Source organism: Naegleria fowleri, assembly GCF_008403515.1.
Source record: "Naegleria fowleri strain ATCC 30894 chromosome Unknown tig41, whole genome shotgun sequence".
Classification (NCBI taxonomy): Eukaryota; Heterolobosea; class Eutetramitea; order Acrasida; family Naegleriidae; genus Naegleria; species Naegleria fowleri.
In genome coordinates, this window is record NW_025407973.1 from 23,463 (window position 1) to 40,778 (window position 17,316).

General features: G+C 37.5%; 9 protein-coding genes across 9 annotated transcripts; 1 reads left to right on the forward strand and 8 right to left on the reverse strand.

Annotated features, from left to right (window-relative positions):
• Positions 1-38: 38 nt before the first annotated feature.
• FDP41_004694 (uncharacterized protein) lies at positions 39-1,450 on the reverse strand (the record flags this gene model as incomplete). Its single annotated transcript, XM_044708135.1, has 3 exons — positions 39-521; positions 661-875; positions 1,084-1,450. 3 exons carry the CDS (start codon positions 1,448-1,450, stop codon positions 39-41), a joined length of 1,065 nt encoding a protein of 354 aa, XP_044560731.1.
• A 209-nt stretch (positions 1,451-1,659) lies between these two features.
• FDP41_004695 (uncharacterized protein) lies at positions 1,660-2,355 on the reverse strand (the record flags this gene model as incomplete). Its single annotated transcript, XM_044708136.1, has 2 exons — positions 1,660-1,896; positions 2,155-2,355. The coding sequence occupies 2 exons, from the start codon at positions 2,353-2,355 to the stop codon at positions 1,660-1,662; spliced, it is 438 nt and encodes a 145-aa protein (XP_044560732.1).
• A 274-nt stretch (positions 2,356-2,629) lies between these two features.
• Positions 2,630-4,026, forward strand: FDP41_004696 (uncharacterized protein; the record flags this gene model as incomplete). The annotated part of the gene is made up of 2 exons (XM_044708137.1): positions 2,630-3,251; positions 3,314-4,026. 2 exons carry the CDS (start codon positions 2,630-2,632, stop codon positions 4,024-4,026), a joined length of 1,335 nt encoding a protein of 444 aa, XP_044560733.1.
• A 119-nt stretch (positions 4,027-4,145) lies between these two features.
• Positions 4,146-5,924, reverse strand: FDP41_004697 (uncharacterized protein; the record flags this gene model as incomplete). Its single annotated transcript, XM_044708138.1, has 3 exons — positions 4,146-4,956; positions 5,061-5,508; positions 5,651-5,924. 3 exons carry the CDS (start codon positions 5,922-5,924, stop codon positions 4,146-4,148), a joined length of 1,533 nt encoding a protein of 510 aa, XP_044560734.1.
• A 293-nt stretch (positions 5,925-6,217) lies between these two features.
• Positions 6,218-9,198, reverse strand: FDP41_004698 (uncharacterized protein; the record flags this gene model as incomplete). The annotated part of the gene is made up of 3 exons (XM_044708139.1): positions 6,218-6,989; positions 7,087-8,714; positions 9,049-9,198. 3 exons carry the CDS (start codon positions 9,196-9,198, stop codon positions 6,218-6,220), a joined length of 2,550 nt encoding a protein of 849 aa, XP_044560735.1.
• An 812-nt stretch (positions 9,199-10,010) lies between these two features.
• Positions 10,011-11,696, reverse strand: FDP41_004699 (uncharacterized protein; the record flags this gene model as incomplete). Its single annotated transcript, XM_044708140.1, has 1 exon — positions 10,011-11,696. One exon carries the CDS (start codon positions 11,694-11,696, stop codon positions 10,011-10,013), a length of 1,686 nt encoding a protein of 561 aa, XP_044560736.1.
• A 234-nt stretch (positions 11,697-11,930) lies between these two features.
• FDP41_004700 (uncharacterized protein) lies at positions 11,931-13,133 on the reverse strand (the record flags this gene model as incomplete). The annotated part of the gene is made up of 4 exons (XM_044708143.1): positions 11,931-12,124; positions 12,248-12,328; positions 12,404-12,658; positions 12,959-13,133. 4 exons carry the CDS (start codon positions 13,131-13,133, stop codon positions 11,931-11,933), a joined length of 705 nt encoding a protein of 234 aa, XP_044560737.1.
• Positions 13,134-13,503: 370 nt separating this feature from the next.
• FDP41_004701 (uncharacterized protein) lies at positions 13,504-15,468 on the reverse strand (the record flags this gene model as incomplete). The annotated part of the gene is made up of 1 exon (XM_044708144.1): positions 13,504-15,468. One exon carries the CDS (start codon positions 15,466-15,468, stop codon positions 13,504-13,506), a length of 1,965 nt encoding a protein of 654 aa, XP_044560738.1.
• Positions 15,469-15,914: 446 nt separating this feature from the next.
• FDP41_004702 (uncharacterized protein) lies at positions 15,915-16,808 on the reverse strand (the record flags this gene model as incomplete). The annotated part of the gene is made up of 1 exon (XM_044708145.1): positions 15,915-16,808. The coding sequence occupies one exon, from the start codon at positions 16,806-16,808 to the stop codon at positions 15,915-15,917; it is 894 nt and encodes a 297-aa protein (XP_044560739.1).
• Positions 16,809-17,316: the final 508 nt, after the last annotated feature.

The following is a 17,316-nucleotide window of genomic DNA, read 5'->3' on the forward strand; positions in this document are numbered from 1 at the left end:
GTGACATTTGAACACAAAATGATCTCAAAGGTACACGTTTATTTGGATGTGTCAGACTTGTTCTTTTGATTCTTCTTTTCATTGTTCAGTTTTTCTAAATGCATGGCATAACGTTTTGCAGGGAGGAATTTAATGTCTTTGGTTTCCATTTTGCCAACACTTGGATGCAAACACATCCACAATTTCCCTTCCAATACTGTTCTCCATACGAATTCTTCAACACCATTCGATTGATATTCAATATCTGACAGGGAAATATTTTCTAAATCTTCGTCACAAATTGAAATTCCGCTCACAACGACTGGATGCTCAAAGGATCCAAGGATTGGTGTTGCAGGTGTTGGATCTAATTCAGACATTTTCACCTTGTAGTCATATAAGGCAAACCAAGTCAAGCATGATTGTTGATCATTATAGAATGGCAATAAATAAAATTCATGTTTGGGATAATACTTTTTGAGTGGACCAATAGGTTTCATTAAATTGAAATAACATGCTGTTGGTGATTCTGCATCTACGGTCTGTTTTGTAAAATGGAAAAACAATTCATAAATTAAATGAAAATTGTACAATTTCACAATTAAGGAATAATTAGTGACGAAAATATAGATGTATAATATGCGTGACTTCCATTGATTGTTGCAAACTCTCAAAACTCACCAAAAACATGTGATAAACACGGTCAAACAAAGTTCTAATTACTGGTGGAATTAATTCAACATCCTTTTCTTCGAGTTCTGAATCGACATTAGCCAACCCGAATTTAGTGTGGTCGTCCTCTGCTTGTTCTCCCTGTTCTTCAAGCTCTTTCTTTCTCAATTCTTGAAATTGTTCAATGTCTTTCTTCATACTATCGAGCTTCCATTTCCAATCACCTTTTTTCGAGCGATCGTCATGATCAGTTTCAATGATTTTGTAGTGATCATGATGATCATCATGATTTTTACCATACATATTGTTACATGAAAGATTAATAATCATGGTTTGATAATACCATACATATTGTTTGATAAAATTGTTTGTTCACCAATTATAAAGATCCTCACATGTTCAATCATCAGACCCTTTTCAACATCCACTAACCTTTAAATACTCCATCAAACGAAAAAGTTGATTCTTCGGGATCTTGTCCCGTCTTTTTATGCACTTCAGTAGCACTGGGTAATTCCTCATACGGAAAACGTTCATAGGTCGAATATTCAAATTGTCCAGGACGAATTGGATCTAACGGAGTAAAATACCAACCCTTTGGAATGGAGTTGATCAACTGTTGTACATCTTCAGCCAAGCTTTGTAAGGTGGCTTGATTTTTGCTCTTGTTCTCTTCGGAGGAGGATGATGATGTGCCTTCTTCACCACCACCTTGAGTAGTGCTGGTTGTTTCTTCCAAAGTTCTCTTTCCCAAATTACTACCTTGAGTAGTGTTGGTTGTTGAAGAGTCGGAGGACATGATGATGATCGATTGAATTTTTTGGAATTGAAAAATTTGGAAAAAACACAAAATAATTTGAAACGAACAAAAAAGGCGCCAACACGATTTGGCAATGGCACGACTGATTGTTACATTGCAAAGTTATCTTGTTATTATAACTATTTAGTGTGTTCTTCCATTATGATTAAAAGTTCAAAATTTTAGTGAGTTCAAGAAAATCTAAAGAATTATTGTTGTTGTTGTTGAATATTCTTGGCAGCCTCTTCATTTTGTCTCATGGTATTTTCGAGAATCCAATGATCATATTCATGAACTTCCCTAGAGATGGCATATTGTTGGAGCTTTTCTTCAGGAATATATTTCCATAAATCTTTTTTCAAGGCTCCGTGAATCTTTTCAGGTGTTTCGGACCTTGCTTTACCATGATAATAAGGAACGCCCCAAGCAGTACCGTGTTTACCATCCTATTGTGAGGTAACATTAGAGAATTTTTCGCATTATTGCAATTCATTTGTTCCAATGAGAGGTGTATTTGGTTGTATTTTGTGGTTTTTGTGATTATCATTTGCATCATCATCAGCAAGTTCCGAATTGAAAGTTTTCAACAAATTATTTCATTGTCATCATAGGACAGCATCATCATATAAACCAGTTGTACCAATGGATACATTCCGATAAATAAATGATTTTCATCTTTACCATAGAAGAACAACAATACCTACAGCACTCAAAATCACTTTCGTAATTTTATAATAGGTATCAAACCTCCAATTTTTACGTTTAAAACAACTATCCACTCCATTCTTTGGTGTTCTTGAAAGCAAATCAAATAAATTGATTCCCTTCTTATGGAATTTCTCTGTGGTTGCAATGGCTTCTTTTACGTATTCGGAGGCTGCTTTTATTCCTTTTTGGACGGACATTTTTTTTCTGAATTCAATTTAATTATTAAAATGATTTATGAAAATAACAAGCCTGGCGTATTCACAGTGTTTCAATTGGTGAAACTGGTCTCTAAGTAATCACACACATATTCTTGATGATACCTAATGGAAGAAGAACCTGCTTGATGTTGTTTCTTCCTGATTGTCTTTCTCCAACGAGTCTATTTTTAAACCTTTTTGCGGAATTCTTTGATTTTCAGCTCTGAAAGTTTCACACACCTCTAAAAAAAAAACAAACATCCACAACAACAACATGTCTGGTCAACAGTCCTCCACTAGCACCCAATTGCTCGTTCTTAACGAAAAGCGTTTGAATCAAGCTGAAAGAGAGAAGATGATTCACCACCAGAAGGAACAACAACTTTCTGTTTGTGAACTCAAAGGTGTTGTTGTTACAAACGATCGTTGCCACCAAGAACATCCAAAAGAGGAGACCGATGAAGGTCAACCAACCGTTATTTCTCTTACAGAAAATACAAGTAACCTTTCAAGACAGCACACTGATAAAGGTCAAGAACCATCTGATGTTTCGACCAAACAGAATGTTGATCATGACGATGCAAGAACAAAACAAGTGAATACAAAGAAAGAGGTCAAAGAAGGACCTTTGGCTGTGCTTGAAAAAGACAAGATTCATGAAGAGGATATCATTGTTCTCGAACAAGAAGAAAGTTCCTCTGATTCAAATGCTCCACAACAAGGTCAAGGCGATAGTACGACTACTACTTCTGAGAATTGTTTCATCTTTATCGAAGGACTTCCTAAGACACTTAAAACCGTTATTGGAAGTGCAGGAAATGTGAACACTGAAGTGAGCGAACTTTTGAAACAAAAGATTCAGGACTTAAGAGCAAACTTTGCAAAAATTGTGCAAAGTTACCTGTTCAAAGAGAAATTAGAGCATTTTGAGGAGAAAAAAAAATACATCATCAATTAGATCATTCACAAAGCAAATTCAACAAGATACAGTATTTTCAACTTCCAAAAGACCCATCATCCCCAGAGTACAACTTTCAAAATTTAGATGGTACAAAGAGTACGAGAGAAACAAGAGATGGTTTACCTGACTGGGTTACTGAAAATCCTCTATATCAAGCAATTCTACCATTTGCAAAGTATTCCAATGCTAAAGTTGAACATGAGACCAATGTCATATACTTTGTGTTTACAAGATCTGGTCTTGTGTATGTAGGACAAACTCGCTTTGGGATAATTGGGCGATTTAAGGGACCAGGTAGTCATTCCGATTTTAGTCATGTCAAACTCATGGAGATGGCAAAACTTAGAATTTGGCAAACTGTTTCTGACTTTGTATTGGGAATGATGTCACCAGAGGACATTTATGTGACGTCAATAACCGTTGTTACATATTTCCCCCCAGAACCATGTGGCGAAGATAGCGATGGAGAAATCTTACTCGAAAACCAAGGCTTCTATTCAACACTAATCAACGGCTGCAACGACGAAATACTACAATCTTTCCAGAACCAAGATGACGAATCTGCAAGGCTATTGGTGGAACGGTTGTTTATTGGTTATTGCCATGCATCATATATCCCTTCTTTGAACTTGCAAAAAGGATCAGAAAAAACACAAAAGATCAGTGATAACGATTGCAAATACATTATCGAAAAATTGAGCAATGCATAAGGTCTGAGAAAGGTTCACGTTGAATTTGTAACTCGACTTGTCACACTTTAAAATCTTCCTCTTGGAATCCAAACAACATCTTCAGCAAAAGTTAATACCGAATAATAACAGAACGTTCTTTATTCTTGTTTGTTCTTTTCCTTTAAAGGAAGCTTATTTCTCATGATGGACAACTTTTCAAACCATGGCATCAAATGAACGAGGAATAAGGAAAAGAATCGTGAGGATTTCCATGCCACGTGTGGATCAATTAATAAATCCTTCGAAATTTTTGGTTTTTGAGGAGTTGGAAATTTCTCTCCGACGACACTTGCCAACACATCACCCACTGGATATTTCATTGAGTCTTGCAATTTGATTAATTTAGCAAGCATGTCACAAGATGAAGTTAAAAGTGGCCCAGCTCCATATCTTGGTTGTCCAAGTCCGACATAATACAAGAACTTTTTGTGTGGAACAAAAATTCCAGTATACAATTTTGGATATCCATATTCCGTCTTCTCCACAAATGGTTCCAGTAATGGAATGGAGGTGTCATAACCAGTACAGCAAACAATTAAATCGACCTCAATTTCCTCTCCATTCTTGAATTCAATTTTTTTACCTCCTTTAAAACGTAAAATGTCTCCATGAGGATGAATTTTTCCTAATTTCACAAATTGTAACAATTCAGAATTAATGGTTGGATGGCATTCGAAAAGATTGTGATCTGGATTTGGTAAATTATATTCTTTTTGATAGTTAATTCCAGTCACGATCATAAGAATGAATTTAAACATAATTTGTTGAAGAAAGAGTGGAAGGAATGCTGGAATGAGCTCCACGGCTGGTTTTCCAAATATGGTACGAGGTAAAAAGTAGTATCCTCTTCTCATGGAAATGTGACTTTCAGTACCAAAACGAGCAGCTTCAACAGCAACATCGCAACCACTGTGTGTGTCATCGTCAATTCAGAAATAGTTTTGAACAAAAGAATAATGTCACATGCCAATAAATGTCAACAATATCATTTACAACAATGAATCCTTACTCACCTATTTCCAGCACCAATCACTAACACTCGTTGATTCTTCAATTGAGAAGGTTCCTTATAATCCTTACTATGAATGATCTTTCCAGTGAATTGTTCTTGATTTTCATATTTAGGCATTCTTCGCGACCAGTGATGACCATTATTAATAATTACTCCCTTATACACTCTTGTAAATGTTTGATTTCCTTGTTTAAATTCAACAAGATATCCTGTGGAATTCTGTTGCTCAGAAATTCTTGTCAATTCCGTGTTGAGTGACAATCGCTCATTAATTCGATAATGTTTACAATAATCCAGGAAATAGTCCAACATTTGTTTGGCAGATGGAAAATCTGGATACCAAGAAGGCATTGGGTAATCTTTCATTTCAGTTGTTTTTCTGCTACTAATAATGTGAACCGTTTCGTAGACTCCAGAAAACCAATTTCCTCCAATTTGATTATTTGCCTCTGTAATGTCAAGTTTTCAAAATAATTGAAATTTGTCAATGCACACACGGAATGAACGAAATAATCAAAATATTCACACCATTATTGATGTGAACATCATCCTCCATTAAAATCAATATATATTAATCAATCACACACATACCAACCACATCAAATGGAATGCCATATCGAGTGAGTGCAGCACTGGTTGACAAGCCACTGAAACCACATCCGACGATTAAAATCTTCTTTTCAGTCTTTTCGAAAGGTTTGTCGCAAAAGATTTCATCATACTTTTCAATGTCGTATTGATATTTAAATTCGGAGGTAGGACAATTCACAGGATCGGTCCAGTAAAAGACATAGTCTGTGTTGAATACCACAAAGAGAGCAATGAAGAGAAGAGAGAGAAGGAGAAGCCAAATCCAGAGAGACATTTTTTTTTCTTTCGCTCGTTAGATTAGTTCCAATTCAAGCCATGTTGCGATCGTGAGGTTTTCCAGAGCTTCGAATGTCAAGTGGTCACAACTTGTCGCCAGAAAGGTCAAGTGCATACGACCATCGCTCTTGGTCCATTGTCATTCGCACGTGTTTCAAAATTGAATGCGTAAAAAGTCTTTGCTGCAAGGTGAATGAATTAAATGTTGAACATGATTTATTGCTAAAATGTGTTTGAATGGAGTTTTTCAAAACGTTTGTTGTGAATTTGTAAAAACTGAATGTGAACGATTTAGTTTTCCTCTTCCTCAAAGTCGTCAGTGTCATCACCAAAATCTCCCATTTCGTACAAGTTCAAATGCTTTGAGGCAGCATATTCTCTATCCTCTTCATAGGAGGCCAATAAATTCTTGAAATGTCTTTGAAGAACTGGTCTGTCAATGAATGCCAAACCACTTCGCACAATTTGAGAGTTGATGGTGTCTTGATTCTTGGCACCCTTTGGTTGCAAGGTGACATATTCAATACCGTTATCGACATATTCAACAGTTAATAACCATTCACCTTCCATCAGGGTATCTCTTAAAAGGGTTTCCAAATCAACTCTGAACAATTGTCTGTGTGGTTTAACGAAAGCCAAACGAGCCTTTTGAGCGCATGGCCTGATCTTTAAGAGTTCACTTTCAGCTGGAACTTGTTTGAGAGAGGAGAGCGGCTTCTCTTCACTGTTACCAAAATCAGAATACAACACAATACAATTAGAATCGTTGATAGAAACAATCTTTGCTCTGTACCAATTGTTATCTTCAGTGAATTGTGAAAGACATAAAGAACCAACAGATGGAGAGGAGAGAGTTGGAAGAGTCTCAGGGTTGAGTTGTTGAATTAATTGGTCAATCTCTTTCAATCTGTTCACAACATCAGCACCATGGTAATAGAAGGTAGTCACATCTTCAAAATCAGTAACTCTGATAGTTTGAGCATTTCTTGCGGAAGAAACAGAGAAACGTTGAGAAATTGGTCTTTCAACCTCTTCTTCTTGTTCTTCTCGGACCTTCTTCTTTCTTTGTGGGAAAAGAGAAAGTGGGTCAGACGATTTCCAAGCACCCTTCTTTGCCTTCTCAGCTTTTTTCTTGAGCTTCCTTCATTTCATCATAATACTTTAATTTTCTAGCAAAATCTTGAGTAATAGCAAAACCATTCTCGAGTAAATTGTAAGCAAAGTTCTTTCCTCCAATCAATAATTGACCACACAAAACTCCTTGCTTAACACCTTGCTGTTGCTTGTCTCCAGTTGTAATAACACTTTCCAAAACGAGTTCAACATCTCTGCATGAAGTATTGAGCAAGGCATATTGGAAAGCCTCCTTTGCCAAATCATTTCCAGTGGTTGGAGTAGCAATACCAGACATGGAGAACTTGATTGTGGAGCTATCACCAGGAAGGTTGATAACAAATCTGTTTGTAGAGAGAACCTTTTCAATGTATCCCTTGGTAGCAGTTGACTTTCCGCTCAACAGTTTGTACAATTTGGAGACAGCATCAAATGTTGTAACGTTAGTAAAGACTTGGTTTGGTGCTCTTCTCTTTCCGTGAATACCCTTTTGTCTCTTTTGAGCATCATTTTCAGCCAAAATAAGTTGGTCAAAAGCGGATGATCTCTCCTCGTCAGCTCTGAGTTTAATGACAGAGGCAAAACCTTCTCTAACCAACTCTACTGCAACTGATTTCTTATTCACCAAAACTGTGCAGTATCTTCTCACTTCCTTTGTTGATTGCATTTCCTTCTTGTAGTCAACTTCAACATGAATTTCTTTTCCAGCCACTTTGCTTCTTAACAATTCTTTAGCTTCATAGCCCCAAGGTTGAGTTTCACCCTTCTTTTCTGATTCTCCTTCCTTATCTTCCTTCTTTTCTTGCTTCTTAGCGTATGGATTATATTTTGGTGTCTTAATGTTGGAGAGACTGATTTTCTCTTCAGTTCCATCATTCTTGATAATCTTCAAAGTATCACCTGACAAAACTTCCAAAACTCTAGCTGTGAAATCGGTATCGGATTGTTCCAACGATTGTTTCTTTGGTTGATAGTCAACCCACAAACATTTTTTTTCATCTTTTGCTTTTTGTTCTGCTGCTCTGAATCTTTGTGCATATTTAGACTTTGGAGCGCTTCTTTCATCAACAGATGCATAACCAGTCAACAATAATTCTTCTTGATAAGTGACTGGCTTGTCGCTAGTTTCATCAGCAGAAATAATGATACTTCCATGCAAGTTACCAGTATTGTCAATACCTTCAAACAAAACAGTAACATCTCTGTTCAACAAACGATATTCAGTGTGAAGCTTAGCTTCCTTGGCGAAAGGTTGAGCAAGTTCAGTTCCTTCCTTCTTATTCTTGATGAAGAGTGGGCAGTAGACACCAGTCAAATTCAACAAGACAACTTCATGAGTAGGGAGTCTGACCTTCAAAGTGGCACCATTGAGTACATATTCAACAATGACATTAATAGCCTTGGATTTGAATGATTTCAACAATTGTTGAACATCAATTTCGGCATTGTTGGATGTCTTGGCAATCTTTTTATTGCCAGTATCCCATCTTCCAATCTTGTTTTCTTTGGCAACTTTTTGGAGTTCGAGCAATCTCTTGTGATCCTCGCTTGGATTCTTGACCTCTTTGACCTCACCAAAACCGGCCTCCACAACAGCCTCATTAATATTCTCATCACCCAAAAAGATGGTGGCATAATTCAAGCCTGTTTCTTTCACAGTGTAATCGACTCGAAACTTGATTGGCTTACCAACAAGCTTCTTTCTCAAGAACTCTCTTGCTTCCAAAAGCGAAAGGCTAATTCATCAAGAAAGTAAGAGAAACATGATGATCATCGTGAGGACATTGAATCCGAATCAATAATGATGTGCGAGTTTTTGTTATGATGAGATATTTCAGTGGAGGAGTCCACAATAATTATAGTAAAAAGAACACGATTATTATCATAATGATTTAGCAACAATATGGGTGGATGATATGATTGATGATGGAAGGCGATTCGCGTATTGCAACATCCAAATATGAATACTGTTCAATACACCAACAACGGCAATAATATGAGCAACTTACCTCATCTTCATCGTTTTTAGATCCAATACGTGGAGTTTTGACATCGGCAAGAACGAGAACCTTTTCTTTATCAGCTCTTTGAGGATGGCAAACTTTGATGGTGTTACCACTAACAACTGATTTGACAATACCGTCGAGAGAAGCAGACATGATGATGAATCAATAATGGATGGATGTAACACACACTATAGAGTGGGAAAACAAGCACACTTAATTGTATGAAGTAAAACAAAGATTAATCTTCTTGTAGTAAAAGTACTAGAAAAGAAGATCTTTACAGGACCAGCAGTAAATATGGGAAACGAGTTCGGTAATCAATGATGAAAATTTCCTTCTCTCTGAAATCAATCTTACAAGGTTTGCCAAGGTGATGATTGGAGGAAAGATGTTTTGATATTTTTTTTGCGTTGTTGAAGCAAAGGGACGTGGCTTTTAGATTTTCAAGAGCATCCATTGTAAACTTGACTCACTCTTTGCTTGGGACTACTGCCATCCGCCATTTGTCACTCTTATTCCCTTTTAAAGCGCAGTGGGTGTCGCAATCTTAAAGAACTGCTAAAAATCAATGAATGGGTTGAATTATTAATGGTGAAGACCCAGATTATTTGTTTATTCCAAAATGATCAATAGAAAATCTTGCAGCCACGTACGATGAATAAACAAATAATCTGGGTTTGAAAAGAACTATTAACTTTCGGAGGACACCACACACACCATTGATTGAGGCTTGTGTTATTGACTGCTCCGAACACAAATAGGTCTATCGAAGGATAAACATTCAACTTTCTGAATCACATATTCGAGAATTACAAAAGTGATAACATTACACCAACCACATGATTTGGAAGTATTTCACTTTTATAATTCTCAAGGGTTGAATGAAATTCGGTCGAATCGCTTGTGAAACAACAAATTGAAACAGTTGACCAAGATTATTGTTTTATGACATTATCAAGACTTGTCTACTGCTTCTTCTTCTTTGCTTTTGGATCAGAGGCATCGCCACCAGTGCTGCTGCTCGTTGCTTTCTTTCGCTTCTTGCTTGACAAATCGTCAATGTCACCAGCATCTTTGAGAAGAGCTTCAGTCTCGGATTGGAGAGCATCCTTTTCTTCCACAAACTTTTCAAATTCGTCGTCATCGTCTTCCTCCTCCTCTGCGTCTTCATCAGATTTGGAATCAACAAAATCTTCATCGTCTTCTTCATCGTCTTCTCCTCCTAGTATTTCATTAATATTTGGTTGTTCCCTAGAAATTATATTTTCAACATTGAGGCCCTTACTTGGAAGGAATTCTGCGAGAGAATCGTACTCATTCTTGTCAATGTTCGAGAAGGTGTGATTTTTGCCATTCTTTAACACAAAAACTAAATCAAAGAATCTAGAGCCGCTTCCAGTCGTGTCAGCTCTTTGGAATTTGATAGATTTGATTTCGTCATGTCTCAAATAAATAACTGGTTTGTGAAGGAAGAAGATGGATTTTTCAAGGAAGAACAAGAATCCTTCGTTGGCTTTGAGCGAGCACTTGATTCCCTTCTTGTCATTGAAACTGTTGTACTTTCCAGGACCAATGAGCTTCTTTCCTGTCAAGGCTCTCAAAACTTTTGCAAAAACTTCATAAGTCTTTCCACTCATGGTGGGGGAGAGTGCATCTTTTGGATAGTCATTTGGATCAAAGTTGAGTTGGAGTGGATCTGTTGGCTTAATTTTGGCTTCCTTCTCAAATTGGAAGACAATATGGAAATGAGATTTTTGACCTTGTCTAACAGGTACATCCAAGCTAATCACCAAGTACATGTGCTTATCATCAGGTTTTGGAAGAAGGAAGAGTGTGGAAATTTGTTTGTAGAAAATCTTGTGCACATAAGTTCTACCGTACAATCTAAGGTTGTTCTTGTAGAGATCCACATTGTATTTACCTCTAGGTATGACCACAGGCATTTGAGAAAATGATGCAATTGCATTGGCAGTGTCATTTGAGAAGGCTGTTCTTTTAGCAATTTCTTCGTGGAGTGCTTCAGCCGAAAGTGGGTTTTGTTTCTTTTCAGTGCTCTTTTCTTTGGTTCCATCTTCTGTAGCTCCATCTTCTTCTGCATCTTCAGGACAGACTAATCGAATTTCTGTGAGTTGTATCGAATTCTTATCGGCTGGTTCATCATCTCTAAACTCTAACACTAATTCAGAATTCTTTGGAATGTTTTGACAATTTTTAACATCATCGGACAGGGAAATTGTAAACATTTCCTTATTATCAAAATACATGGTCATGTTGTTGCCTTTGATAAGTGGCTTGCCCCAATTGACACCAGTTAGACAAGCATCCACCTTGTTAAATGGCTTATCCTTTTCTAATTGTAATTGTGTAATTTGTGACTCTAAAGCATCATAGTCGGATTCTTTAAATCCGATATATTCGACCATATCTTCATTGTCTTTCCAAATCCGCAAGCAATAGCCTTTTGTTGTGTAGAGCCATTCAAATTTTTCAATTTCGTTCTTTTTGACGACAGAACTCCCTGATGATATGATCGCTTCGTTGCCGATGGGTTTCCAGATAAACGTTTCATCTTTTTTTGCATCAACAGTGAGAGTGCCTTGTGGTCCGGCCGTACGACCAAGCAGGATGGAATTAAATTCTTTGGAGGCCATGGGTGATGATGATGATCAGGTAAGGCACCACACAAAAATGAAATTTCGATATTTTTTTGTGTTGAATTTTTGACAAATATTTTTGTTTGGCGGGCTGAAATCAACGTGGTCAGACAGCTTCAACCACTTCGAGGAACGCTGGTTTGTTGACTTTGGGAACGTACACCACTAGTCGTTTCAGGCAAGATCGTTCGAATTAAAATTTATTGTTTTTACATTGTATGGAGAAATCAATTAAAATTTCATGCAGTTATAAAAGGCATAACCTAGGGCAGAGTCTGGATCGTTGACAGCCACAATAAATTCTTCATAGTCGATGGCTCCACTTCCATCCAGATCCATTCGATCGAAAGCAAGAGAAAGATGTTGCTCCAACGTATGCCACCTATCATGTGAGAGCCTGTAACCATTCATCTTAGCTTGACCGACTGTAAGTGGGGAATATTTGACGCGTGGTTGTTGTGCATTGGAACGTGCCCGAAATGGACGAAAATTCATGCAATTAAGGAATGTTGATTCGCAATAACAAAGTGCACACAACTCCTACTTACGATAGAATTTCTTAAAGAAAGACAATAGTTCACTCTTTTCGACCGTTCCATCATTGTTGATATCAATCAAGCTGTACACGACTATTTCCAATAAGATCGCATCATTTGCATGTTCATCGATTAGTACATTCAACGAAATCCAAAATTTCCACTTACATTTCAAAAGCTCCTTCTTGTCTGTGTACAAGGTATTACTCAAACCAGTGGAGAGTTCTACAAAGTCAACATGTCCTGACTTCTCGCTGTCGAAAACATCGAAAATCTTATTCACTGAAGTGAGCGCATGATGATCAAGAGAGGAGGAGAGCGTTGATCGGATCACTTCCTCAAATTGTTCTCGATTGATTCGACCCTTACTATCACTCTTCTTCTTAAAGTTAGCCAGGAGAATTTTCATGTCCTTGGGTGTCACTAGAAATATTTTGTTGATTTATGAAAGAATTCGGGTTTCATTGGTACATCATTGGTTCATCATTGATTCATTATTGGTTCATTATTGGTTCATCCATGGATGATGCATTGGGGATGGTAACCGCAATCAAACATTCATTCAAAACCAAAATTTTCCCGAAGTGTCATCACGAGGGTTATTTGATGATGAATTGGAAATTCAAAAATTCAAACATCAAATAAGGCAATAGTGATGGAATGGTTCAAATCCTCAACCAGTCATCTCTCCAAAAAGATCTCATAAATTACAACAATACCTACATTTCAAATGTTTGGAATGTTCCTGAACAACATTCACTCCACCGCTCATTCCTGCTCCTCCCTTCATCATCATGCTCTCCGAAGTGGTGGTTGTATCCATTTTAACGGAGCCTAACCGAGGACGAGCCTTCTTTTTGCTATCCATTAATTGAGCGAGCAATTCCTCACTGTTCATTTTTGTATTGTTTTTTATGGTCTTTGAAAAACCTCTCTACTGTACGCTATTCTTCGTTGCAAAGACAGTATTGATTCTCTCTGACCTTTCAACGGATTTCAAATCGTGAGGAGAGTTGTGTGTGAGTGCTGGGCAACACAACGCAGAACCAGCCAGCACACACCATCATCATGGAGAGATAATTCCTGTCATATTTACATCATCCCTTAACGATCGGATACATATCGCTCAAGTGGGTTGTCCAACGCATTGGTAAACACCCTGCAAACATCTCTTTCAAATGTATATCAATTTTCACTCGATTATCTATGCAATGATTCCACCCATTTTGAATGTTATTTACAGAATTTATATAGTGTGTAATAATGCATTATTGTAACTTTCGAGGAGAGCTGAAAACCCTCAAAGGTGGCATGCTTGTGTAGATCATGTCCTTTTCCTTTGAAAGACCACTATTCGTCGTAGCATGTTGCCTGGATTCAGCTGCATTCAAGTCTCTATCCTTTCGTGTATTATTTGCAAGAGTGTTATTGTTGTTGCTTCGTGACGAGGAGGGGCTTCTTGGAGATGAGGTCAGCATTACTCCGCCCATTAAACTGGCTTGTGACACCATCTTTTTTAGATTCAAAATTTGAGTAATGATGGTGGCTTCCTTATCCAATTGTGTTTGTTGTTTGGTTTCGGTCATTCGACAAACATTGAGCAAGTGTTCCTTTTCAACACTATTCATTTCATCTTCGAGTTTCTTAAACAATTGTTGAAGGCGTTCCTTCTCAGATTCAATAAATTGTTCGGTGAGCGCTTGTTGCTGCAACAACTGTTCAATTTTCATTTGATAATCCTTTCGTTCTTGTTCGAATGAAAGCTTTTCCATGGTCAGATATCGATATTCTTCTTCGAGTTGCTGCTTTTCAGCTGTGTTTCGTAAGTGTTGCTCAGACACACTCTCAATAACCTCTTTCATACGTTTCAATTCAGTACCATACATGTCCATGGCTTCTTGAAGTTCCATATTCTTGACGAATGCCCTGTCCAACTGTGCATGTTTTTGTCTCAATTCGTCTCGCAATTGATTGCACAAATCTCGCAATGCAGTACTTTCTTCAATCGTACCTTCAAGGGTGGAATTTAAAATTTCAGTTTTCCTTGTTAATTGCTGTTTTTCTGTTTCGATTTGAGAGCGCTCCTTCGAAAGAGCTTCAAGACTGCTCGATAAGGCAGAGACCTTCATTTCTCGGTCTTTGAGAAGACTCTCCAGTTGCTTATTCTCGCTACAAATTTGTTCTTGAATCTGTGAAGCCTTATTCTCAAATTCAATGAGCTTTTGGTGCTCCAACTCGACTTGTTGTTCATAAAATGTTTTGGTTTCTACTATTTCATGTTCCTTCTTCTCCAGAGTTGAACTCAAATTGGAAATATTCTGCTGGAAACTCTTTTCCTTTTCGTTGAAGACCATTTCTTGTTGTATCTTTTCTTGTTTGACACATTCGATTTGGTTTTTAAGTGCTTTTTGAACACGTACATTAATGTAATGCATAACTGCGCCAGAAATCGCCAAAATAAACATCAATAGCCATGATATTGAAATGACATACTCGTGATGAGACCCAACAAGATTCTCAAACAAGGAGACAGCACCTTTGTCAGATTCATGAACCACTACTAATGAGCCTCCAATCGGTATAACTTGTATCAACTCTGTCAGTGAGAGCCTCTCGTCTTTGGTAAGAAGAGTGTCAAGGGAATTAAAAATTTGGTCTACCATCTTTCCACAGGTCACTTCTTCGTTGTTATTTGTACTGTCAGAGTCATGCAAAGTTTTCTTCAAGTACTCGGTCATGCGACCTGTAGTGGCTTGCAGCTTCCTTTCAACAAATAGTAGGGCTTCTTTCCCAACAAGAGATTCAATCACTTTGTGTTGACATGAGGTCAATGGTAATTGGGAAATCTCTTGAATCACACGTTCGAATTGACTTTTTTTGGACAACTCTTGCAAGTCAGTCTCTGAAGAAAGAGCTAATCGATAGGACCTGATATCTGTCGGATTGAACAATAAGGAAACTCCGGTACATTCCTTAATTACCGATTTCATTTGCAAATCCATCATGCTCTCAATTTGATCTTGGTACAAATTTCCATCTTCTCCCATTCCCCGATATAATGAAGTAACCTTCTCAAATATTAAATTTTTGGCCAATTTGGAATGACATGCCTTTGTATCTGGTTGTGTAGCAGCTATATTGACCTTCAACGCCCGGGCCACTCCAGGAGGAGAATGGCCAATATTCAATAAGAAGAAGAAGGAAGAAATGGGATCCGTTGGGGTCATTATCATGATGATGATGATGATAGATACTTGTAGAATAGTAAAGAGTGAGGTCAGACGAGATCTCATCTTCCGATGAATCGATACACTTCCTGGCATCCTCGCTGGAATCGTAGTTTTCATGTCGATCCTCCTAAGGGTTGAGAGCAGTTGAGGTTTCTTCATTTTTTTGTGTTGTTGCGATTTGGCATTTGATCTCTAACTGAATTTGCGTTTCGACCAATAGTGAGAGTGCGTATGACAATCGTGACAAATCTCTCTAAATGCAGTATAATGATATAGTAGGAATGACTCCCTCATTGTACACACCTTCCAGTTTCATCTCACTAACTCGACACGCACGCATCTTTGAAAATGATCCAGTACAATGACTTCATTTAAATTTCTCGAGCAGAAGGGAAAAAGGTGAGTTTGGTTGCAGTATAAACTTCTCTCATGTTATTAAAATTATAAGATCATTTCTGCTGTTCATGCTTCTCTGATTTCTGTTGTGTGGATTCCAAATAGGTTCTCCAATAAATATGAGAGAATGGCGTCAGGTCAGCATTGAGATGAGTAACCTCTTTGGAAATGACTGATTTCAAACATTTAAAAACAATGTTGTACCCATCACTCGATAAATGCAAACCATCTGTATAGGCACTCTCTTGTTTCCATAACTCAGAATTGGGTCCATTCCACAAGTCCACCAAATGTACTGCACAATTATCAGAAATGCATGTCTCCTCTTTTTGCACATTTTCCTTGAATCGATCGACTAAATCTCTTACAGCTTGTGCATAGGGTCTCACCAATGCTTCACTTCTCACTTCAATGATTCCATCATGATTATATTTTTCTTTCAAATAATTGGCATATTGTTGAGTATGAACGGGAGGTGGCGTACAAAGCAAAATGTCCAATCTTGAATATACGAGATTTGTTTTCAATAACTGAATGATGGCTTTCAAATTCTCGTAATAACGTTCAAGAGGAACATGTTGCTTGATACCTGAAACATGTTCACTACTGGCATCATTCGCTCCCAAACAAATAAAAACAGAAATTGTGGGCAATGATGACAAGGAAACACCACCTTCCGTGTCATAATCATAATTTTTCATTGAAACAGCACACTCATAAAAGGCACCATCAAAATTGTTTTTTAAAGCCTCCAAAATCATATCGGAATTATATCCAGAACATCCCCGATTGATGATATCCACTTTCACAGAGTACCAATCCAATAAAAGTGAGTGCAAACCGTTCATTCGAGTGGATTGTTCAGTGATGGAATCACCCAATAAATAGAGAGTTGGTCTTTTTTTGAAAAGAGAATGTGATGACATGGGTGAAGTAACTTTTTCCATTTTTTTTTCAAAACCATCTCAAAGAATTACTTCCGAGTGTTCAGACCTCGTCGCCCTCTTCGTTGTAAAAGCCAAAAACGTAGTTATAACGACAAGAATGCCTCTCTTTTGGGTCCTCAATTAGAATCCCATCTGGATTCGGTGACCTTGCAAACAACTTCCCTTTTAATTGACATTCAAATGTCAATTTCGAAGTCGCTGTGATTCATGTCAAGTTTCAGATATTATTACTCATTCACAACTTTTTGACCACGCCAGAGGTAATGTGTGTGAGATTAGTAATTGGATGAGGAGGTTTCCGTTGGTAACCAATGAACCAATACTTTCAATATTTGAAAATTTCCTCGAGCGAAACTCGCCAAAATCAGTTTCCAAATATATCCATTCTGGCATTCCAAATTCATGTCACAAAATCGAAAAAAAATATGACACCTGCCAAACTCTCTGCGTTGCTCTTTCAGCTTTTTGCTTGCTGTTTGATGTTATTTCATGGCATATATAGCTTTCC